The sequence below is a fragment of the Apis mellifera genome, linkage group LG12 (genome assembly GCF_003254395.2).
Source record: "Apis mellifera strain DH4 linkage group LG12, Amel_HAv3.1, whole genome shotgun sequence".
Classification (NCBI taxonomy): Eukaryota; Metazoa; Arthropoda; class Insecta; order Hymenoptera; family Apidae; genus Apis; species Apis mellifera.
Genome location: NC_037649.1, coordinates 8,918,728 through 8,944,181, shown reverse-complemented (window position 1 = coordinate 8,944,181; position 25,454 = coordinate 8,918,728). Strand labels below are relative to the sequence as shown.

The 25,454-nt window shown below is 44.7% G+C and overlaps 1 protein-coding gene across 1 annotated transcript in view; it reads left to right on the top strand.

The window, feature by feature from the left end:
* Positions 1-25,454, top strand: part of LOC726709 — a 231,047-nt gene that overhangs the window by 137,107 nt on the left and 68,486 nt on the right. The window contains 3 exon segments of the mRNA XM_026444488.1: positions 4,121-4,153; positions 13,839-13,886; positions 20,336-20,365. Coding sequence (XP_026300273.1) covers positions 4,121-4,153; positions 13,839-13,886; positions 20,336-20,365 — 111 coding nt within the window.

The window sequence follows — 25,454 nt, the reverse complement described above, 5'->3', positions numbered from 1 at the left end:
GAAAAAAGTTTGAGCCCCCTTTGCTGCAAGACCAAGCATCCACTGTCGGTCACTGATCCTGCTGGCGTCGTCGGCTCTGACCGTGGCCGTTTCGGTGTAGATATATATTCAGCATCGCCGCGCACGGCCCGCGTTCCAACTTGCTACGAAACGTGCACAGGTGGACACAGAGACAAAGAGAAAGAGAGCAACGGTAAATGACAGAAGGAAGAGAGAGAGAGAAAGAGAAGGATGGTGGGCAGAAGCATAGCTGGCGCATTATCACATACGTTAAGTTTTTCTACCTCTATTGGCCCAGAGCGAGGGCACGAAAAACGACTGATTAATCGAACCAACACGGCGAACATTCTTACGGCCGCATATACAGGCTGGAGAACCAGTAGCTCGACTCGCCTCTCTCTCTCTCTCTTTCTCTTCCTCTCCTTCTCTCTCCCTCTGGAACACCACACCCTGCGCACCTACATTCGCACGGATGTCGGGAGAAGAGACACGAGGCGGCACATCGAAAAACTCTCTCTCTGTTCCAATACACGGTCGGGCCCGGGGGCCCCAGTTCCGCCGATGCCTCTTCGGACGAAAACCGGAATGCGTTTCTTATCCGGCTACTCGGCCACCGCAAGGGGTATCTCTCTTTCTCTCTTTCTCTCTCTCTTTCTCTCTCTCTCTCTCCCCTCACTGAACTTACAATTAACGCGGTACAATACCATACGGATTGCGGGGTGAAAAAAGGTTTCGAGGAATCGGCCGATGTTGAGCGCGCTGCCTTCGATCTTCGGGGTGTAATTACGTTCGGGGTTCGAGTGTGCGTCAAAGGGTGCGTTAAAAAGTTGCGATTAATTGGTTATTGCGATTGCACGGGAATCGATATCGATATCGAAGGAATGGCGTCCTTGTAAAAATAAGATATTCGCTCGGAATAACTTGAAATTTACTCGAAATCGATTAATCCTTGTCAAACTATATATACTTATATAATGCTTGGATACTTATATAGTTTAAAATAAAATAAAATATTAAAATTTTTACGAGATGAAAAAGAAGACGGCGAGGATCGAGAAGAAAAGGAAAGAGAAACTACCCCTCGATTTTTCTCGAACGAAAACGTCGCTTGTTACGTCGACACATCGCTTAGTTATTACATGCCGCGTTTCCCTCGAGCGTTCCGCTTTAGCCTGCCGCGTTTCTGCGTTTATCCCCGCGCGAACTCTCACCCCGTGGGAGGGGGGCGGACATTTCGCGCACCCGGTGTTGGGCAAAGTTAAACTTTACACCGTTCGGTGGCCGCCATGTGTGTGGATGCACGACCCACCCCAGTCCACGTATTATGACTGTGCTCGTAGGCCACGTTTGCGGTACGTCCTGTCTTCCGATCTGTTTCGTCTTATCGACACGTGGCGCGAACCAATCCTTTCCCGCTCGTATTCGGTAATTCTCCAACTCCAACTTCGCTCCTGCTCTTTCTTTCAACCGGGAGGGTCAAGGGAATATTGGGATTTTTGGATACGAGTTTGAAGGTGGATATTGCCTCGAATTTTGTTTCCGCTTGTTTCCCCTGTACGTGATCGTTGGACTATAGTGGAATTTTGGAGAAATTTAGCGGGATATTGAAATTTCCAGGATAAAAGTTTCGATATTTATCGTATTTGTTCTCGAATTGTAACTCGACGATGGGATATCGAGGAAGAATGATAAGGACGGGTTATATTAAAATTTTGGATATTTTCGATTGAGAAATCGATGGGATAGTTAATTTGGAATGCGATAATGATCGAGTAGATTTTTTTTTCTTTTTATAAAGGAGGGAAAGACGGGGTATTTTTGTCCACGGCATAAACAATTTCGATAGAGCAAGAGGAGGCATCGCGCATTCTTCACGAGGCTAAATGCTCGGTAATTTTGGACTATAGTGGAATTTTGGAGAAATTTAGCGGGATATTGAAATTTCCAGGATAAAAGTTTCGATATTTATCGTATTTGCCTTGTTCTCGAGTTGCAACTCGACGATGAGATATCGAGGAAAAATGATAAGAACGGGTTATATTAAAATTTTGGATATTTTCGATTGAGAAATCGATGGGATAGTTAATTTGGAATGCGATAATGATCGAGTAGATTTTTTTTTTTTCTTTTTATAAAGAAGGGGTATTTTTGTCCACGGCATAAACAATTTCGATAGAGCAAGAGGAGGGATCGCGCATTCTTCACGGGGCTAAATGCTCGGTAATTTTCGGGCATTACCCCAACTGGTTAATTCGTGTTACGTGAAGCGGGAAAAATAAGGCGCAACCGGCTATTTCGTTGGGAAATCATTTGCATTTACTTCACGGCGATTACGGAGTTCGTGGCTAATAAAATTTGAGCAGCTCGAAGACTTCATCATCGATATCGCACGCAAATCTAAGCGTAACCTTCAATTTCCTGCACGCGATCCCGATCATCAGTGTGAATTTTTTCTGGTAATACCGTTTAACGGGAATCTCCGTGCTCGAGCAACAAAATTTTACGGGAATGTAGGAAATTTTTTTCTCCTCTAGAGACTCTCGTAAAAACACATTGTTAGTGTCGTCCTCGAAACGTGAGAATCACAACTCGTTATCGCGTATCCTTTCAAGTTTTTCAACCGAGCGTCAACATCCTAATATTAAGCATAATCTTGTTCTTGTGACATCGATTCTGCGAAAAAAAGTGAAACCTCGTAAGAAATTTCAATACGATAAATAAATGAAAAAGAAATTCGATTCACCAAAACTAATATCGTCGTTTTATTCCTCCATAATAACTATTTTCCAAATCCTCCAGAAAAAAAAAAAGGAAAATACGGAAACTTAATTTTCTCAATAACTCCTCCTCCAGCATCATAATTCAGAACGGTTTAAGCATGCACGCCACGCTTGAAGAGGGGCGGGCTCGGTCGCGCGCGAGCGATTTGGTGACATCAAAGTTTAATAAGCGCCATAAGCCGATCCGAACTGCGGCTAAAACTCGTCGAGCAATAAAACCGGCAATAACGCGTTTCTCTCTCTCTATCTTCTCTCGCCAGAGACGGGGAAGAGGAAAAAGAAGGCTCCGAGGGATGGGACGAAGCGTGTGGCTCTGCGTTGCATGGTGGTTAACCGGAAAGGTTAGAGGGGCGAGGGAGCGCATTAGCGGCGGAAGGTGGCGTGCTCATAGAGACGTCCGGTCGCCCAATTACTCCCGCATTAAATCAATGTTCCTTAGGGCATGGCCCATTCCGGCGTCCCGGTAATAAACCGTGGCGAACATATCTGCACGACTTACGGCTCATCCCTCGCCACCCCCGCGCCACGGGGCTAGGGTGAACATTGGGACGGGACGTGTTCGAGAAATGTGCCCTCTGTCGTAATATTTGGCTTTAAATCATGTCCCGTTGACAGGCCCCACTTTCTTCTTCGCACCTTCTGATTCATCCGCGACACCACGCGCGACTTCTCCAACTTCCCCCTCTTTTCTCTCTCTCTCCATTTTTCTCCGAGAGGGTTTGTCCCTTCTTATTGAAGTTCGACGATACGAGAGTTTTAGGTCTTTCTTTTTTTTCTGAAGGAAATTAAAAAAAAAAAGTCATACTTTCGAATTTTTTTTTCGATTAATGCGAGAATTTTGAAGCGTTTTATTTTTTGCGTCGTCGAAATAAAAATGGATGGGAAATTTTTTTACGATTGATAAATTTTACGCGATATAAGGGAACGTTTGCGAGGGAATTGAATCGGGCGGGAAGAAATCGGGAGTGCGTGGGGCGAAGAATTGAAAATCCAATGCGACCTCGTACTTTTTCGAGTGTCTCGAGGTGGCCGAAGTCAAACGAAGCGAAGTCTATGGCAGCGTTCAACCGTGAGATTAGCCTCGCGCACAATTTACGACGGCGATCTTATTCACAGCTAGGCTTTCATATAAAAGCTTTTTCCTGTAAGCTGCGATACGTTCTTTCAAGTGTCGAGTGTAGGGGACTTTGAGAGAGAGAAGATCGTGCACCGTGATGAATTAATACAATCGATATATATATATATATATATATATATATATATATATATATGATATTTGTCACGATATTTCTCGTGAAATTTCGTTGGACGAAAATTAATTAAAATTTTCTCCGTTTCAGGTATCGAGATGACGCTCTCTGTTGGACAGACAGGTATGTTTTATAATTAATCCAACAAATTTCGATACAAATTGAACGAAAACGCGTTCCTAAAATGAATTCACCAAACTCCATCTCCACGTTTCTCGACGCTCGTTCTTTTCTGCTTCGAATCTACGAACCGTCCTAAATATCCTTATAATCCTCTCTGCAAATCGTACTTTGAAAAAAATACCATTCTCCTCGTTCATCGTATGGCGAAAAAACGCGATATCTGTCGATCCATCGCGCGTACGTTAAACCTTGAACCGATATCCGTGAAATTAGCGGAATCCAAGACGTCAGCCTTCGGTAACACGATTTTAAACGATCCCTTGTCTCTCGATTTATTCTCTCTCGCGAGGAGGAGACTAGCGAGACGGTTCCACGGAAAGAGAAACTCTTGAAATAAAAAATGGCAGAGAGAAAGAGAGAGAAAAGAGAAAAACCAAGAAACAAGGTTCGAAGAAAAAAAAGGAGAAGAAGAAATACAGAAAAGGTAACGAAAACGGGGAACAGCTAGGGATATAAAGGAGAGCAGGGGCGAGGTGAATAATACAGAGAGATTGACGTCGCGACGCAATTCCATTGTTCAAAGTGAGCAGAGAGAGAGAGAGAAAGAGAGGATCAACGAGATGAGAAGAGAGAAAGAGAGAAAGAGAGAGAGAGAGAGACGAGCGGTGGAAGCAATGAGCAAGACAACGAGGTTTGCCACGAGGTTCTTGCCCACCGGTATAAATCAACTCGCGAGTGACCAAACCGCTCCGCCATACGATCCGCCGTATACACCGGCTACATCAAATTAGCGACACTTCTTTCGATCGACATGTCGATGCCGGCTTTTTGCCCCTTCGAGGAATACTTTCTCTCCGCTCTGACTATTCGCGCGCCGCTTCGACTCCACTTTTTTTCTCTCTCTCTCGTTTCTTTTTCTCCTCCACGTTGGTCCACGTTGCTTCTGCTCATTTGCGTGTGATTTCGAACGAAGAAGAGATCGAGATTGCGCGTTAAGGATTATTTAATCTTTAACGAAAGTGGAAATGGATGGGTGAAAAAAAAGAGATTTTTCTCTTTTTTTTCTTTTGTTTCTTTTTCTCCTGGAAAGGGAGGGGACGAGATTGAAACGCCGACGATTTCAAATTTCGAAAATTTCCACGAAGAAAAAGAAGAATTGAAAGTATGGGCCAAGGAGGGAGAGGGGGGGATATTTTAACGAAAACGAGAGAAGGGTCGAGTGCGAGTAATTTGCAACGGCGGACAAACCGTTGGTGGAAAGCCATTGTAAATGAATTCGATGGACGATGGGAAGTAATTAATGACGACACCGATGTAATTAGCCGAAACTGATCCAAAGCTAATTGCGAACAGGCGAACCGCGGTAATTAATAACTCTGGCGCGACGTTATCGGACTACCACCGTCCTTCTACCTTTTCATCTTTTTGCCTCGTTGCGCGACGCCTGGGGACCACGTGCAAGGAATATCTCGTAATCGGTCCACTCTCTCGAGTCCTGTCCTCCAGTACGCGTTATTCACCAACGATGGACCAACTTTTTACAAACGATTTCTCGTTCGTTCGATCGAAATTTTTCACGCGTGGATGATGCAAATGCGAATCGAAAAAAATACGAATGAATGAACGCTCGAAGAAGAAAAAAGAAAAAAGAAAGGATGGAAATACGCGGTTAGATACGCGATGGTAGAGCACCGATTTCCAGTGCTCTGACTGACGCAGAATCGAACCGTTCCCAAGATCGATAAATCGAATCTCGACGAAAATGGTTGGTTCACGAGGGAAGAAGGATCGATAGAAGAGGATATGAGCTGCGATCGGGCCTCGATATCGTTGAAATATCGTTGGAATAATTTATACGCGTCGTTAATGAGCTGTTCATCTGAAAGAGATGGTTAGAGACAGGCAATTTATAAGTCTGGAAACAAAACTATCAGGATGGGAATTCGTAAAGCGGGCAATCTGCGGCGGGGCCGGGGCCCCCGTACCTCGGGGCCCAGGTTAATAATTATTGAACTATCGATTAAATGCACCGGCGCAGCTGATTGATCAGCGTTTATATCGCGAATACATCGGCCACGTCCGCTCCCTACAATTTTAAACCGGGTGCCCATCCTTCAAGTGAATCGCGATCCTCTAACTCGTGAACGCTCGCGAGCGCTCGCGCGCCTACACCTGTGAAACCCCTCTTTCCACTCGGGCTAATGGCGTTGTCCGCTCAGAAATTATCGGTAATGAATGAAAAACGTGTCCGGATTACAGCCTGTTTACCCGTTTCCTCTTCCAACCATTATTCTCTTCCCCTCTTCGTCATTTTAATTAATGTTACTCCCTCCCACTACTCCATTCTTCTTTCCGATCTTTCCGTGATTTTTCGTCAAACGATATAACTTTTTGCCTTTTTCTTCTTCTTTTTCTTTTTCTTTCTTTTTTTTTCTTTACACGGATTTTCTCATCGCGTACGATCACGATGATTAAATTAAATTCGAATCAATGGAGCGTTTGGAAGGTGTTCTCTTTAATGGCTATTTTAAAACTCGATCCGAAATTGAAAACTCGACTCGCCAGAAACTGATCGTGTCGTAATATCGGAATTCGGATCATTGCTCGTAATAACGTACATTCTATCGTTTGCCGGAAGCCAAATCGGATCGGCTCGAGCCAGGAATACAACCCAATATATATAACCTGGTCTCTTAAAACAACCGCTGTTTTTCTCTTCTCCCTTTCCTTTTCCTTTTCTTTTCTCCTCTCTCTTTTTTTTTTCGCAACCGTTCAATTTAACTGGATGTCGTTACTACTCCCGGCATTGTTGTCCGCCCGATTCGTTCATCGATTCATCCTTACTTCCCGTGGCTGAACGTTGGCCCCTACGCGCGTCTGTCCGTGCCTCTCCGCGCCTTCCTCCCTTCCTCCTCTCTCTATCCCCCGTCGATCTCTGTTGCTCGGTCGGTATCGCAGATGGCTCGATCCTTGTCCAGCCTTACCTGCCGATCCGATCCGATCCGATCCTATATTTATTGTATCGGGGAGAGCCGAGCCGCCGCATTCCTCGCGCATGCGCCGCCCGTAATGAGCGGTCTCCAGTCCTGTCTGTCTTTCCATCCGTCCATGCGTCTGTCCAGCCGACCGGTCGTAGCCCCCCTTCGCTCACCCTTTCGCCCTACCACCACCGCCTCCACCTCCACTTTCGCCTCCCCCGCCTCCACCTTCGCCCTTCTCCGTCCAACGCTCTCCCGCCGCCTATACTCGCATCTCCCTCCCTCCTTGCGCTTTACTTCTTCCTTTTCTTCTTCTTCTTCTTTTCCTTCCTCCTCCTCCTCCTCCTCCTCTTCTCTCGAGTGTTGTCGGTGCTGCTCGATACTCCGGTAGCTTCTGGATCCTCCTCGAGCATCGAGGATCGACGATCGCAGGTTTGCGGAAAGCGCGTTCGTTGGCCTGCTCCCGTTCGCCAAGGGGGTCAGCTCCGAGTTATTCCAGGTTTCGGGAGGGGTTTTGGAATTGTTTAGATGTGGATCGATTAAATTTTTCTTTTCGAGATACGTTTCGAGGATTTTTGAAGGGAAAAAAGAAGGATACGCGGGAAGAGATCATTGTAAAGGTATACGATTCGTATAATTAAGACCAAGTATAGGGTAGAATTTGATGGAGGATAGAAATGCAAAAGATTGGCTAATAGTACAATCATGGTACGGTGTAATAAGGTGGTACTCGTTGATAGTATTGAATTACTGATTAATTTCAAAAGTACTATAATTGATATGGGGTTGAGTCTCGAGTAATGAGCCTGAACGTCCAGTCACGATAATATCGACGAGAATCGAGGATTTCATTTTCTAGATACTTATCGGCGATGAGATTTCTCGTAAGTCGGACAAAAATTGGCGGTAAAGTACCTCCAAGTCTCTCCATATCATCCATATTTTTCTAAAATTCTTTTCTTAAGATAGAAAAATTTTGCCGAGAAAACGACGCGATGGATGGAGGGGGACGTTACGCTGGTCTCGACGAGAAAGGAACGTAAGAAGATTCCGTGTACGAGGTCGGTTAACGCCAGCCCAGGCCAATAGGAAAGATTCGCTTCCGTGGTTTGCTTATCGATTCAAATCGCGTGCAGCGTGTATGAATGAAGGAATGAGTGGGCGAGTCGAGCCACCGGTTGAATGGAAGCCCCACGGGTGACCACAAGGCACACGCGCGCGTACAAACTTCTCTTTCTTCCCTCCTTTCTTTCTTTCTTCCTTCCTTCCTTCCTTCCTTTCTTCCCGTTCTTTTGCGCGGCCCTCCCTCTCTCTCTCGCTCCGCACGTTTCGCCAACGCGCCCTCCTTCTCCCACCAACGCACTCGCTCCGTACACTTGACCCTTGCGGCGAGAGACCGATGAAATCGTTCCACGCTATCCACCTTCCAAGCTTTCACGCGGTGCCTGCCTCGATTCTTGTCTCTCCGTTTCAATCGATACCAATAAATGATACGTTATACGATATTTAACGTATGGTAGCAGTGGTAAGGATAAAATGGGCTATCTATATAACGTTTTCTTTTTTCCCTTTTTTTTTTTCTTTTGGAATGTTAATTATTAGCACACGAACGAAGAGAGGCAATAACGAATGTAATAAATCACGTTTAGTTCGTGAATCTTAGTATTCGTATTATTTCGATAATACGAAGGATGAAGAAAGATTATCGAATCGCGTTCAGGTGACTTGGTTATAAAGATGTCGAAGCGGGTTTCAGCGTCTCGTTAACACGATCCATTGATCGTGTATTCCTGCTACGCGAGCAAACGACGCGATCGAAAAAATGGACAAATTGCCGTTCGACGAAAGCGTATCGATTCCAACCGCGCCAAAAACTCTTAAACCGTTCCCCGTTTCGACGAACAAAGTAGTGGCACGATCGATCGTTTCCATTCGAACTCGGTTTCTTCTAACCCCGTGCAAAACACGTGTATACCACTCCGTGTATACCTACCCACTTCCTAATCCAACCGATCCCGAGGACGGACGGATTCCTCGGCCGATCCCGATCTAGTCCATTCGCGTAAACGCGTTCAACGCGTTTCTCGAAAAAAAAGAATGTTTAACGGTCGCGTATATAAGCACAGCAATCGTGTCGAGATTGGCCGGCGAAACGTAACAAGCCTGTATACACGCCGTTTCCGTTTCTTTTGACAGTTAGAGACAGGGGCGAGAGTTTTACATCCGCGGCACAGGGGGGGGATTCATTAATTCAGCCCTCGTCCACCGATCGTCTTTTATCGGGTGGCTATCCGAGGTTAACGATTCCACGTAAGAAGGCCCCCCCTTCCACCTAATAGCTCGTATCGGCATTCCTGCGATTCAAAAAATGTGCCAAACCCGCTTCCCTTATACCCTTTTGCATTCCTCCTTTTTTCGCCCCGTCATCGATATATATTTCCTACGTGGCGATTTTCTTTTCGGACTACGCGGCTTTCACGGTATTCGCTAATTAATATAATCGCGCGCCAATCGTGCTCCTCTTCTTGCCCATCGTCGCCTTTAATGGGAAATGTGTGGCGCGCCGATCGTTTTCATCCGCCGCCGTGCGATCTATCGGTTAACGATTTCGTTCGGAAACCCCCTCTCTTATCTATCTAGGATCTATCTAGATCCGTATCGAGACCTCGACAATATACGTGTATATATATAAAGATGGATAAATTTTGGAAAGAATCTTTGGCGGAGACTGGAAATCGGGAACGCGCGAACGAAACGGGGGGTACCCCTATGCACGGGCGTAGAGGGGGAGGGAGGACACTCGTATCGCGGTTGAAGCCAATTTCGAGAGCGCTTTGTGCGGCGCGCTGCTAAAAATGCGTGGCGAATCGACAGCCGAGGATCGGAGGAGGCTGACGGGGCAGCTTCAAGATCCATCCCGTCCCGTACGATGGTTGAAACGGTGGATCGGATCCGGTCAAAGCATTCCATTGTAGTGGCCGTGCTCTTCTAGAAACGATTCCACCGATCCGCTCCGATTCGTCCTGTTTTTCGCCGTCCACCGATCCCCCAACATCCCCCTGTCATTTCGCCTTCCTCTCGTCACCGTAATGCGACAGCATTAAACGGGGCCACCTCGCCTTTCCCTCCACCATGCGTATTCATGGCGAATAACCACGCGCTGTACGCGTGTATTAATTGACAAATAACTTTTTGCCCGTGGAACAGGGGAGGGGAGGGAGGGTACACGTATACGGCCCCGCATTGTCCGCGATTATGTGCGCCCGAGCTTTTCTTCTCTCCATCCTTCTCCCTTACGCCTCTCTCGCGCCTCCCACCACCTCCTCCCCACCTCTCCCCCCGTTTTTTCGCTCCCCCCCACTCCGCGGCCCGCCGCACTGAGCGGCAATGAAATGCTGTTTTCCGAAAATGGCGCTGGAATGAGGACAGGTCTCCCCGGTAGCGGCGCGCGCGCGCCGTCCTATCATTTAATTTGGTATCGGATACTTACTTCTGCCCTTAGGCTGAAACCCCCGGCCTTTAAGCCTTTTCTTCTCCTTCTGCTCCACACGCACCATCCGTCCCGCGGATCGATCCGATCCTGCCCTCGCGGCACCGGCTCCTCCACGCTTTTTGCCGCGCCGACCACCGAGTCCAAACTCCATTTTTACTCGGCAAATCGGGGGTCGGTCGGAGAGCACTTCCCCGACTTTCGATTTTTCAACGAAGAAGAGGAAAGATAGGATTTTTCGAGACGATGTTTCTGGTGTTTTCCAACCGAGCAGCTATTTCTATTCGCGATCGAATAGAAGTATCGTTTTGTAATTGTGTTTGTTATATTTACTTGCGCTCTATCGTTGGTCAATTCGATATAGAATAGTTAATTTCGTGGGCGCAAAAAAAGAAAAAAATTGTCACGCGCGTGTTCGTCTATTATCGCGTTACGTTTTAAATCGTCTGTCCTTATTATCATTTATTCTACGATTCGATAATCGAGATAGCGACACGGATGACATACATACATATATATCATAAATCATTTCTCTATCGAAATTTATGGCGAGACAAGATTAACAGTTTATTCGACGATGATCCACATTTACAACGTGAGCGTAAAACTGGATTTTCGCCTTCCTTATACGCGAGGAAGGCCGACGTATGAATCGATTAATTCAATTTGCTACTAAATTTGTCCCTTCCAATTCAATCTTCATTTTTCCTCGAACGGTTGAACGGCAACCCTTTCTTCTGGCCGATCGATCGGGCAAAGATTATTAGCGGCCGTATAAATAAAATATAAAATTGCCGTTCGTTAAAATTCTATCCGTGGATCGGTGGGCAGATCAGGGCCAGAAAAGGATGCAAAACCGGGCAGAAGAAGCTGCTCATTAGCACTTATGCGGCGTGTACATCGTCGGTGGCAATGAGCATCATCGTGTCGTAACAGTACGCGGCATAGGAAACGTCTTCGTAAAAGGAACGCCGATCGGCCAGCCTCGAGTGCTCCTCTCTCTGCTAGACGTCCACCAGCCGGACTAGTTACCGGTTAAGGCGTTATAAAATCTAGCGTAACCAGGCTACGCTTCACTTTTTCTTTCGTAGGAAAAGTATCGCCGGTTTGCTAATGAGACGCCCGATCCGCCATCCTTCATTATTAAACCCGGTGAAAGTTTTCCATATCGACGAAACCATATCTATAGAAAAAAAAAAGAATAATTTCCTCTCCGACTCGTTCGTCGCGATACCTTCAAATTTTATTACAATTCCCTCGAAACATTCCCCGATATTTTATCGAAAGGAAGAAAAAAATATAAGAGATTTTTATCTTGATCGATGGTTACAGATTTTTATTATTTTTGTTATTGCGAGGTAAGAAGACGAAAACATACATCGGCGTTGATATCGGCGTTTGAATAAATTCGACAGCGTCGATACGCTCTAAGAGTATAATCCCATTGGGTTTTAATAGGCGATCTTCTTCCCTTCGGTGGAAGAAGGTTCTCGGATGGGGCGATGTTGCGGCATAGACGCAATCCGCCATCGAGATAGGCCCGATTTTATTGGGATCGTAGCCCTTCTGATCTCAGGCAAATGAAGATGGAGCACCGACTTCTTGCTCCTGTCGTGATCAAAAAAACATGATCGCGTAAACTTTGCGCCGAAACGTGCGGTTTCTCATTCCTATTTTTCCCTTCAAATATCTACGATTCCATGTTACAAATTTATTTCAATTTTAATAAATCATACGATGCATACACTTTAACGGAAATAGCGTATTTTCTTCGTGTACACTCTTGAATAGAAGTGTCAGAGAGAGAAAGAGAAAGCATCCTTAGAGACACGTTAGGGTGTGACCAACTAAGGGTCGTTTTAACCCTCCAACCATAGATTAGCTCTTTGCTTACTACGTTACTTCCAAAGAAAAATCTAATCTAACGAGTACACGTTACAAAGTATTCCAAATTCGAATTCTGATTCAATAAAATTTATAATTAATTATTAATTTTACTTTTTTTTACATACATTAAATGTTTCTCTAAATTCAAATAATTCAAACTAGTTTGTGAACGACGGAAAAACAAAACGACGTAGAATATAAATATAATAACTTTCGTATTGTGTCGTATCTAAGAATTATTTAATCTATTATTTATATATAATCGTCGACTTTGACCGACGTAAACACGAGCCGACACCTCCGAATAAATACGCACGGTCGATCGTCGACTTTAGTATATACGCAGCACTTGAGAGCATCGCATCATCGAGGAAATTAAATTTCATCTCCGAAATTATACAATTTATACAAATTCCGATTGCATGGATCAACGAGCGATGAATATCCGAATACCCGAATTTCGAGTTCGCTTTCCAAGTAAGTTTCAGAATATTTTTCTTCTTTTCTCTCCCTTTAGTAGTAATCGAGACGAATCCTCGAAAGAGAATCTACGTCGTACGCAATTAACGATGGGACAACGGTCGGTCACGAGCCATGGATACCCCGTCGGGGGGGTTAAACAGCCCCTCTGCTCGAGGGGTAGGCGCGCGTGGCGCGCCAAAGTCGCGCGCAGCGTCTGGTGGGGGGTGATGTTTGACGGGGGTGGCAAGGGCGAGCATGAGGCCGACACGCGCCTCCACTCGATGACACTTATGCACACGCCCTCAGACCGCGTGCGTGTTGCGCCTGTCAAAAGTTAACTCGCGTGCTCGTCCTCTTTCTCGCCTCCCTCGTTCAGGGGTGAGAACGATTCTCCGTCGTTTCTCAGTCGATGTTCAACCACGTGTCACTTGACTCACTGTTAAATGGATGTTAGGATGTTTTAAATTTTAAATCCCGGTGGTGGTGGTGGTGGTGATCGTCTTCGGATTGTGGTGATTTTTCTTTCTCCTTTTCTTTTTCTTTTTTTCTTTTTCTCTAGTGAACGGAGATCGAGTAAATTTTCGAGAGAGAGTCGTGTCGAGGATTTCGTGAATCGGACTCGTGTCCGATGAGGGTGTTGTGTAGGGGGAGTCGAATGGACGGAAATGGGGTGCGATTTTGAGAGTTGGGACTGAAGGAAGGGATATGTAAAAAAAAAAAAATAAAAAAGAAAAGAAAAAAGAACGATGGACGCGCAAATGTACAGCAGAATGTGGCAAACGCCAAATCTGTACAGCACGTATAAACACCCCGCTCTAATGCAGCTGCAGGCGAACAATAACGAATTTCATTCGTGGTTTCATTCTAGGAAACCGTCCGTGGACGACGTTGGAAATCCTACCTCTGTCAACGCACGGTGAGTACCGTTTAACCATGTTGAGTAATCTTCCAGAGTCTCTTTCCGATATTGCTTCGAACGTGTAATTTTTTGTTTATTATTATTTTTAATTATAACTCTGTCGTTCGAAACAATGTCGGATGAAACTGAAATTCTTTATTGAAAAGAAAATACGTATTATCGTAGCATTCTCCTCTTTTTCCTTCGTCGTTAATATTCTTTTTTAATAATTTAAAAATATACCTCTGTTATATTATTATTATTATTATTCGGTGATAAATTTTATTTTCTTTTCGAATAACTTTACAACTTTACGGATCTCTATCCGTATAATTTAAATTTAATTTTTTCCTTTCACTCGTCTCGATCTCGATTAAATTTCGAAACTATCTCCTCGATGTTATTATTTCAAGATACGTTCTCGAGAAAGCAATCATTGGCCGGATCGTTTGAAATTTCGAAGGAAAAAATGTCGAGCAAAATTGCGAAATTAAAAATTCGCGCGGAATAACAGCTCCGCGTATTCGATCGAAACGTTACACCCATCTCGACAAACAATGATCCAGGCCGAGATATCCGAGATATCGACACGGAGCTGGTGGAAAAGCGGCGATGGCGCAGGTAAAGTCATCCTGGTCCGCGTTATCGGCCGCGATCATCTACCCTCTTGGATCGAAGAAGGGGATGGGAGGGCGGGCGGGCGGCCTATCTGCCGCAGTAACAATTGAACCCGTAATAGAATCACATTTATTCTTATTACCCGACGAGGTCAAGCGACCGAACGAAACGCCCGATCCGAAGTCGGATCAGCTCTTCTCCCAAAGCCGTCCACGAGCTGCGTTATTTCTCCCAGGGCTCCGCCACGCACACACCTTGCTCTTTGTTCGTCCCTTCCTTTGCGGTTCGATCCTTCTGCGGACCCCCTGCATTCTACGATTTCGTTACGATCGTCGATACAATCGTAATGGTGTAGCAAGATTAAATTTCTATGGTTTAAGCGCGAGTGTAACGAGAGAGATGTTCCATCATTAATTTAAATTACACGATAACTCCTGTATAAGCCTAATCTAGCCCCCACACGCGTCCAACTCGCGAAATTAGCATACCCTCGTGTTAACATACCCTCTCGTAGCGACCCGAATTTTTTTTTCCCTTTTACTCGTGGATAATTTCAATTCGAATTTGTCGAATCTTTTGCCTTTGTGAAACATTATTCTTCCATTTTCCGTTTTTGTTAATCGTCATCTTTTAATTTTTACTTTTGAACGGAATAATTTTAATTTTTGAAGGGGCGAATAAATCGCGCATTTACTTAGAAAAAAAGAAACGATCGTGCATCTTTAACGAAGAATTATGCGTCCTCGGGGTTTGTTTAATTAATACAACCGTGACTCATACACCTATGCGCCACAGTGCGTAACAAAGCGTCTGCCACGCTCTATCTCGTTCTCCATCTCGCCGCGTTCTTTAGGACTGAACCTACAAGACTATCAAAATCCTTTGCTCGCGTTATGAAGATGCCGCCTTGCAGATAGATATATATATATATATAAAATTTCTGCGGAAAGTCCTAACCCATTCTGATGTTGACAATAATTCATCAGCCCATATTGTTGTACGGCCAGCAGCGAGGACGCGCAGGGACGACGCGGTTTTTGCGTTATCTTGGCAGAGATTTCGTCAAAATTTCCGACCTCTGCTCTTCCCTCGTAGATCATTGTCTTAACGCTCGTACCATTAAACTTAAATTTTGAAAATTAACCTTGAAAATTCTCTCATCTCGAAATTTGAAATTAACCGGGCAACGATTTGATCGAATTCGTTTAGACGTTTCTTTTTCTTTTTCTTTTCTTTTTCTTTCCTTTTCCTTTTTTTTTTCGTGGCAACGCAATTTTTAGCCAAAGGGTTCGGTTGTTAGGTTGGCAGGCCGAGCAGAGGCATACTTGCCATTCGATAAGGTTGTCGCCTGGAGCATTGGTTACGCCTCCGAGGTCGCCACCCGTTTACGCCCACGTAGCTATACTTTTTCTTTATCATCGCACCTTCACGGTTACTCATCGTTCCGCCGCGTTACACGAGCCTCCGCGATTTAACTGTTAAACCGTACCTGCTCCGCCATTAGTACGTGCGAACGGGGTCCGATCATTTCACCCGGATATTTTAATCTTTGCGCTAGGAGGCCAACAGATAATCGCTGAAATTTTTATACCCACTTAACGTCCACTTATTTCACTTGTACGTATGTATATATTTTAATGCTAGACTCTATCTAAATATAGTTTTACGAGCACTTGTTTCGTTATATGTGCAATTAAAACGATGTTACGTTAAAACTTTCCAACGTAATCAAAATATATATCCATACAAGTTTTCTACGTTGCGCACGATATTACGAAAATTTAAACTAGTCGGAATCCAACGACCGATCCAATTAGATGGTTACGGAGGAAATAAATTTCTCATTTACATGGGAAGAATCGGGCGGAGCGGAAGGAAGATAAAAGAAGGAAGGGAAGAAGATAAACGCAAGAAGTGGTGTTCTCGCGAGACTCGAGTGGAGATTTCGTGAGCGGAGGAGAGATCGGACGAGAGTCTCTCCCGCGGCTCACCTGACTGCTCCACGGCCACCGTTACAGGAGGCCTCGTTCGCGGTGCCACTATTAATATTAATGCATTCCGCCGTTCTTGCGGCATTGTGTACTCGCGTTGACGGTCGCCTCTCGTCCAACGACGTCCAACCTCGTTCCCCGACAATATCCACGCGAAACGCTGCCGGTGTGCGCGAGAAACCTCGCGTCCTCGCCCATTGCCGGTGGAGGCCCCGCTCTCACAGCGCTGCGAACCGTCCACGAGGCCCCGTCGTCGCTCCCCCGATTGTCCGTCCCCGAAGGTTTTGTGCGCCCGTGTTGGCTGAATATTCAACCGATAAATAACGGGCTGAAAGGAAGAGAAACGGGCGAAACAATGACGAGAGGAGAGGATTTTTCCCGAGGTTGAAACGTCGGGATGCCAGCCTTCGAGATTTTTCTTCTTCTCTCCGTGGACGGACGGAGAGAGAGAGAGAGGCCTTCGTCTGGCCCTCTATCGGGGCCCCCTCACTCTCCTTCTATTGTCGCGCGCGATTTCCTCCCAGAGGTCTTATGAGACGTCGACAATGCGCGTTTCTACACGCTCTCGCCTACCGTAACCAATGGCCTCGCGTTACGCTCCGGAACGGTGATCTATACCGAGCATTCTTCTCTCCTCACCGTGTTACAAGAGCGTGCCGCGACTCGTCTCCGCTTTCCTTTTTTTTTTTCTTTCCCCTCCACCTTTGTTTTCTTTTCTTGCCGTCGTTTCTCTTTTCTTTTCTTTTCCATTTTTTTTCTTTCCCTCTTCTCCGAGAGATGAGACGCTGTTCTGAGAGGAAGAGATTTCTTCGCGAGAGACGAACAGGAGGCGGAGAGAAAGAGAGAGGAGAGTTAGTTACTTAACGGATATCGAAAGTGCGGATATCGAAGCGAAAGTTATTTAGTTAGTTTTCTTTTTTTAGAAAAGGAGATTAATTTAGGCGCGAGATTTAGGGAACTGGAAAGGAAGGAAGGGAGTGTATATTGCATGTCACGGGATAAACGCCTCGCCACAAATCTTTACACCTTCGATCGACCGAAGAAGTAAAGAAAGAATTATGCGAATCATCGTGAATTATCGCTCCTTGCGTACGAGACATTTTTACACCATTATACCGCAATATACTGTGAGAATATCGATTAAAGGATAATTGCGGTGATTAATAAGAACGATCAGCCGGCTGGCAATCGACGATGTCATTGAGAAAAGGAAATCGAAAGGATCCGAAATTTCTCGTCGCTTTCGAATAACTCATTAAGTTTGATTTAATGAATAAAAGAATTTGTTTGGAGAGATTCTTTCCAAATCTATCTACGCGCTCGTAGAAGAGGAAGAGGATTAATCGAGCATCCGTGTCTACTTTCGATCGAGAATACGGGGTGTGGAAAAAGAGAAGGATGTATGTGTGTGTGGTTTAAGCAGTCGACCGACGTCTCGCAAATTATAAGAACGTGCGTCCGGCGAATGCACGTGGCGCAGCCGAATTTCTGCACGTGGGACGAGCGGAATTCCTAATAAGTCAGCCGACTAGACAGAAGTCTCGCGCTCAAGCCCCCGGTATCGGCTCGTGCAGCTTGCGCTCACCGAGATAGGAGTGACGTCACGGATACGTGGGATTCCTCTCGAGCAGCTGGATCACGTGCTGCGGCCGAACGTGAGGCTAACTTAAATAAGGATCACGGGGAGAAACCGTTCCAAAACCGATCCCCAAATGAATGCAACCGGCCGCGATTCAAATTGTTTTCACGTCCTCTTCCGCGGTATCCACCCCTCCACCCGCCGTTCGATCGAGATTCGTGCCCTCTTCTCCTCCGTTCCCCCGGAGCAGGAGGAGGTCGATAGCTTCTGTTTTCGACCCGGCCTTTTCGACTCGGCTCGAGTCCTCCTCAGCGGAAGGATCGTTTCCGGATTATTATCTTTTTTTCTTTCTTCGTCTCGTTCGAGTGATTTTTTTTTTTTTTAAATAACGGTATTCGATCAGATCCCCGATTCTTCCGTCGCGTGGAGAAACGTGGTTTATCTCTGGGTCGATTTACGCGGCGTAAGGGCCCGCGTAAATAGAAGCTGACGACTGATTTAATTTCCCGTAATGACAATTGACTGCGATTGTCGTGGCGCGTTCCCAACGGAAGGAGCCACGTTTCCTCTTCCGCGTCGAAACGTTCGAGTCTCCCTCCCCTCCCAAAGATTTCTCCTATTTGTCATTCGCTCGTTCTTTTCGCGCTCCTCCAGGATCAACGACCGTGAAATAGGTTTCAACCATCGCGTGTGTACCCACTTTGGATCGGTAAATCCAAAAAGATAAATCGATAGATAACGAAATTTTCCCCGTTGTTATCGACCAACGTGCCGAAAAGATGCATGCCCCCTCCCCTACGTTTCTTGCGATCGTTTCTTTTCCCCTGCCTCCCTCCATCGAATTGGAAACGATGGACGTGTCCAAAATAGGAGAGCGGTACACCACGGGAGGAGAGCGGAAAGAAACTCGCAGTAATTACGTGTTCGGCCTAATACGTCCGGCAGTGAAATGCCGCACGGGGACGGGATGCTGGGGCCGAAAATTTCTGCGGCGCAAAACCGGCCCGGTTAACAATGGGTATTTTCATTAGTCGGGGCCGGGGGCCGAACGGTAGGATATTTGATTCGGTTTTTATCGGTTCGGCCGACATTCCGGGGGCCGCCGCGGCCACTCGATCCTCGAGGTATCGGAAAAACGAGGGTCGGCCCTCTCGATCGCGATATCAGAAGAAGTTCCATTTAGGAGAAAAATAGCATTGTAAATGCAACGTGTCGCGGGACTTGTTTGTTCCCGGGTTTCGAGTCTCGCGCCGGGCAAAAACCGGGACGGGAATCGCGCGATACGCTTCTTCCCGAAAGCTCTCAGGATCCACACGATCTCGCAAATCTATCGTTTCTCCACGGATACTATCGATCTCCCAAACTAACTATATATACCGTTGTATATATAGTTTGCGAAATTGAAGAAAACTCGGGGGCACGGTGAATTTTCTTTTCTTTCTTTTCTTCGAAATTTGTAGAATTTTAATTTTAGCGAGGCAAAAGGTCAAGGTTCGATAAAACATTTTTTCCCTTGGTCCAAATATCTTTATTTTAAGCGATCGATTGGACGATCATCGATGTATACACAGTCCACAGATTACGAAAATTAACGTGATCGCGATTTAATCGCGGCCGATGTTGGCCCGGCCACAAAGGTATCATCAAAATCATCACGACAAGCATACCGCAAGGACGCATCGTCGTCGTCCAATCGTCCAGATCGTGCGCGCACAACATCCTATATATATATATATATATATATGTATATACACATACAGGTCCAAATTTTTCCACTTGGACAATGGCCCCTCGTGAACGAGGAGGGGCCGCAAAATCTAAAACGGGGCCCCTCGTCTTATCTAATCTCAATATAATTACGAGTGCACGTCATAAAATTGCTTATTATACTATGGAAAACTTGATTCGGGGGCCATAATACGGGGTTTGGAAATTAACCTTACCCGTCTGCCTACCTACGCCTGGTGATGATGATTATGTCTACTTATAGGTATAACTACTTATGTGCACCAAACTACCGTCTCTCCAATAATATTCGCGGTTCTCTCCCCCCCTTTTTATCCACTCCGTCCACAACAGCCACCCCTCGCTCTCGTCCTCCACCCCACCCGTTTTCCTCCCCTTCTCTGCGCGTTTCTTCGGTCCCCGTCCCCTCGAAACTAGTTTCGCAAAACGGCGGGGATCGGGCTTTTATTCCGATCCAATCACCCCCTTTTACCTGGACCCCGTGTACACGTAATGCTGTTATGTAGTGACGTATGCTTGTTTATGTGTTACAGATTTGACGAGAGACACTACGCTTTCGAAAGGTATGCCCCAGCATTTAGTCATAGAGGATGCATGCCGAATTTGTTCCGTTTTTTTTCTTCTTCTCTCTCTTTTCTTTCTCCGTTTTTTGTTTCCTCCTTCGAGATTCTTGCTTTTGTTCTCTTGTTTCCTATCTTGCTTCGCTTCTTCTTCAAATTTTTCTTTCTTTTTTTTTATATTAGAGATAATAGGTTGCTCGTTTCTTTCGTGGAAAGGATGCTTTTTTGCTTTTCGTATGTAACGTAATATTTTATTCGTATCGCTGCTTTTAAGCTTTTTAAGATTCGTCGAATTCTTAATGTTTTGATAATCGAGGCGGCCGAAGTGTACGCGAGAACGAGAGAATTGTTTCATTTTGGAGAATCATTTGATTTTTATTAAGTTTGGAAACGATCGAGCAGCGGATTCGTTAAAAAAGCCAAAGCGTGCAATTGGCGCGATTTAAGGGAATGATACCGGACGAAATTTTGAAATTCCAGCTACTATCAGCCGCGTAGAATGAATATTAAACAACTTTAGTAATTTTTGAAGATGTAGAATATTTTTTTTTTCTTTTTGCCAGTGTATGCAAATTATCCGATATTCTCAACGTGATTCACGAATTTAACGGAGAAGAATCACACCTTTCCGACGAAGACGAAATAATAGAATCCTTTCCCTTGCAACAACGCGTTTCGAAGATAGAATTCGAAAAATTTAACGATCGCCCAAAAAAAAAATTCCACAAAAATTCCTCGTCGCGCGTTTATTAGTACACATTTCCACGTTTCTCGTTAATCGAAAACGAGGAGGAAGAAAAATGGAAGAGAGAAGGAGAATTTCCATTTCGAAAACGTAATGATTGGCCGGATACACGGATCGAGAGGGTGGTGGGAGGGCCGAGAGCCGGGCCAAAGTAATTATTGCGCTACTCGACGATTAACTTCTTTTTTTCCCCCTATCTCTCTCTCTCTCTCTCTCTGTCCCTCTCGGAGCGGCCCGCTCGCTGCTCTATGATTTCGAGGGCTGGTATCACAGCAGGTATATATAATAACGTTGGAATATTCGTGGCCGGAGACGGAACGACGCGCCGGGCTCGGCGTTAACCGGCGCACCGGGCGTAACTGCGAATGACCGGGCCCCTGGCATTTTTCCCTCCCTACCCCCCTCCCCTCCAGGCATCCCAATTAACCGGATAAATCGCCACGATAACCTAATAATGATTCTATTAACAATGTAAATGGCACTAAACTGCGAGCGTGCGCGCGACTCCATCCATAATCATCCCCAATTATTACCCAAACTTGGGCCCTTAGCTTCCATTCTATCCCTCCCACTCCGTCTTGCGCGTAATATAACAAACGCTTCCTAGATGAATTCTTCGTGAGATGACCGATTCATTCGTGGACGATCGTTGTTTTTCGATCGAGAGGAAAAGTTTTGATCTTTTCAAAGTAATCGCGAACGAAACGTTGCGCTTGGAATGGGATTGAGGTTAGAAGGAAGTATCGTTCGGGAAAAGATTGTCGCGTATAATGTGGAGAAAAGGAGGATTAAGAAAAAAACGCGTCGAGAGGGTCGCACATTTCCATAATTGCGCGTGCATTATCGTGCGGCGTCGTGGCCGGCTCAATTATCGTATAAATATTATCCGGCTTTGAAACGCGATTATGTAAAAATTCGAAGATTGGAGAGAGAGAGAGAAAGAGGGAGAGCGGAATTGCAAAGCAGCACGATTTTAAGTTGCGGGGGATATGTTCGCTGTCGTTGTATTATAATGCGGCCAAACGAGCGCTTTTGTTTCCCGAAGGACCGTTTGGACCCCCTTTGATTTTGCCAATTCAGATTCACTTTTCTTTAGTTTTTTTTTTAAATAATTTTGCATTTCGCTTTTTACAATTATCGATTTCGAATTATATACAATCGTAGATAGATTTTTCTTCTCTTTTGTCCAAACGAAATAGAAATTTAAAGGATTTTCCGAAGATAAAGAGATAAAAATTTTAATATCGCGACAATGGAACGTATCTCATCTCTTGAATAACGAGCTGGATTGGGAGAAAAACGGGCGCGAAGAGGATCGAAAGTTTCATCTAAATGGAATATTGCTCCTTTCGACGTTGTCGTCAAACGGAGCACGGCTCGTTGCATAAGTATAGACGCGGACGCGTCGACTTTCTTATTAAGGTAGAAAGTAGGAATGCAACTTATGGAGCATCAGAGGGTACGGGCGTCGAACGTTCGATTCAGACCGGCACAATTCCACCAATCCCTATCTAACGTCTTAAAAGGCATTTTAAATCGGCGTGTCGTGAAAGAATCTCATAGAGATGCGCCGTATAAAGGCATTCCACCATCCCTCCTATTCTTTTTCCTCTTCTTTCTTTCTTTCTTCCCCCCCCTCCTTTCCTTTCCTTTTTTCCCCTTCTTCCCCTCCTCCTCCTTTTAACCGTTCGTCGTTTCGATCGTCTTTCTCTATAACGTCAGAATTAAAATTGTTCAAAATCGAATAAGAAAAATAATTAAATTAATTTTTCAAAGAGATTCTACTTACGTTTCCTCTCAATTTTTCGTTCGTCGTCGTCGTTAAAAAAATCTATCCGATCCATAATCGTTATCTCGAGCGTTTTCGAGCGTAAAGTTCGAATCTCCATCGAGTGGAGATTCCTGGAGCGGCGTCAAGTCTCGTCTCGAGAAGCGTTGGAAGTAAATGATACCGCGGCGGAAGACTAGGATAATGGAACGGAGGTCGAAGGTTGACAGAGGGGTGAAAATGGCTACAGGCTATGAACACTCCTCCGCCACCGCAAACCCGAGATTCGATAAGCCGACTATGGTCTTTTATTAGGATCCACTCAACGCCGCCAGCGTAAAACTCCACACCCTGTTAGCCCATTCTTTTCAACAAGGTACCACTATATTTCCTACGCATTTCCTAGGAATTGCGCGTGACCGAGCCAAGGCGGGAATTTGAATAAATTTTCGATCGAAATTAAATTAACGTGTAACGTAATCTATATAACTCGATGCATCGATTTCTCTCAGAAATTTAAAAATAACTCGATTCCGCGAGATAAAGGATATAAATAAATATAAATAAATTATTCGTCAAACTAATCAAAGTGCGAGAGTTTGCTCTCGATGTTAAAATTGCGAGAAGTTGACGCGTTAAGTGTGATCCCTCTCCCTCCCCCCCTGGGAGATTCAACGTTCTCCGTTATTACGAACACGGCAAATTTACTCGTCCGGGAGGGGGGGAACTCTTCTCAATTAAAGCCGCCTTAATGTATGCATCGAGTTCTCCGTCCAAAAGACCGCGAGAGATCGGGTCTAAGAAGATTGGTTCGATTCAAGATGATGAGACACTCGAGTGTGGCGACTTGGAAGCAAGGGCGAGGCGAAATCGCTCCTCTCTGTCAATTCTCAGAGCAATCTGCCGATGCAGATTAGGATGGACCTCGCCCTTTGCCCTCCTCCTCCCAGATTAATCGAATTGCCCTCCTTTCGGAATTAATGCGAGCTCGATTTCGATTGATTGCAACAATCGCGTTGATTCGATCAGTTGATTTGCTCGAAACTTTCTTTCTATCCTTGTTCTATTCTATAGTTATTGGATCGTAGGATAGAAAGCGTTTCGAGAATTTTCACGAGATTAATAAATGATAAATAATTAACAAATGTTAAAATGAACTTTCGTGGAAACGAACTCCGCGCGGTTTCTGTTATTTCCAATCCTCGTTCAGTTTTACTTCTCCGGTTACAAGTGTAATCGGCGTGTAACAGGTATATACGCGAAGAATCTGCTATAAACGCGATGGGAACGCGTATATATGAAAATGAGGCAGAAATTCAAAGCTCCATATCTGTCGGGTTCACTGCAACGTATAACCATATTCCGAAATCGAACCGGCGATATCCTCTAACGTCGCGATTCTTATCATTCTTTCCCCCCCTTCCTCCTTCCGATCCTCGTAAAATTAGGGTAGATTCGAGAGTAAAACTTTCTTCTCCTCGAATTATCGTAACTCCGAATAACTCTCTCTCGAGAGTAATTAAAAAAATTTAAACATCGACAATTATTCTCTTCTATTCTAACGGGAGAGAATCTAACGAGAGATCGATTGCAAATAGCTTAGTTGTTAGTTAACTCTCTCTTGAGAATTATTAAAAAAATTAAACATCGGCAAATTGTTCTCTTCTATTCGATTCTAACAGGAGAGAATCTAACGAGAGATCGATTGCAAGTAGCTCGGCTTAGTTAGTTAACTCTTGAGAGTTATTAAAAAAATTAAATATCGGCAAATTGTTCTTTTCTATTCTAACGAGAGAGAATCTAACGAGAGATCGATTGCAAATAGCTTAGTTGTTAGTTAACTCTCTCTTGAGAATTATTGAAAAAATTAAACATCGGCAAATTGTTCTCTTCTATTCGATTCTAACAGGAGAGAATCTAACGAGAGATCGATTCCAAATAGTTCGGCTTAGTTGAAATCGTTGGAAAGAGTTATTAAAAAAATGAAACATCGGCAAATTGTTCTCTTCTATTCGAATATAATGAGAGGTGGCGAAGATCGATTGCAAATAGCTCGGCTTAGTTGAAATCGTTGGAATCCGTCGTGTAACTCCGAATAACTAATTCGAGAGAGTTATTAAAAAAATTAAATATCAGCCAATTGTTCTCTTTTATTCTATTCTAACGGGAGAAAATCTAACGAGAGATCGACTGCAGATAACTCGGCTTAGTTAACTCTCTCTCTCTCTCTCTTATCAAAAAAATTAAACATCGGCAAATTATTCTTTTCTATTCTAACGGGAGAGAATCTAACGAGAGATCGATTGCAAATAGCTTGGCTTAGTTGAAATCGTTGCAATCTGTCGCGAGAGAGTTATTAAAAAAATTAAATATCGACAAATTGTTCTCTTCTATTCTAACGAGAAAGAATCTAACGAGATATCGATTGCAAATAACTCGGCTTAGTTAGTTAACTCTCTCGAGAGTTATTAAAAAAATGAAACATCTGCCAATTATTTTCTTCTATTCTTTCTAACAGAAGAGAATCTAACGAAAGATCAATTCCAGATAGTTTGGCTTAGTTGAAATCGTTGGAATCC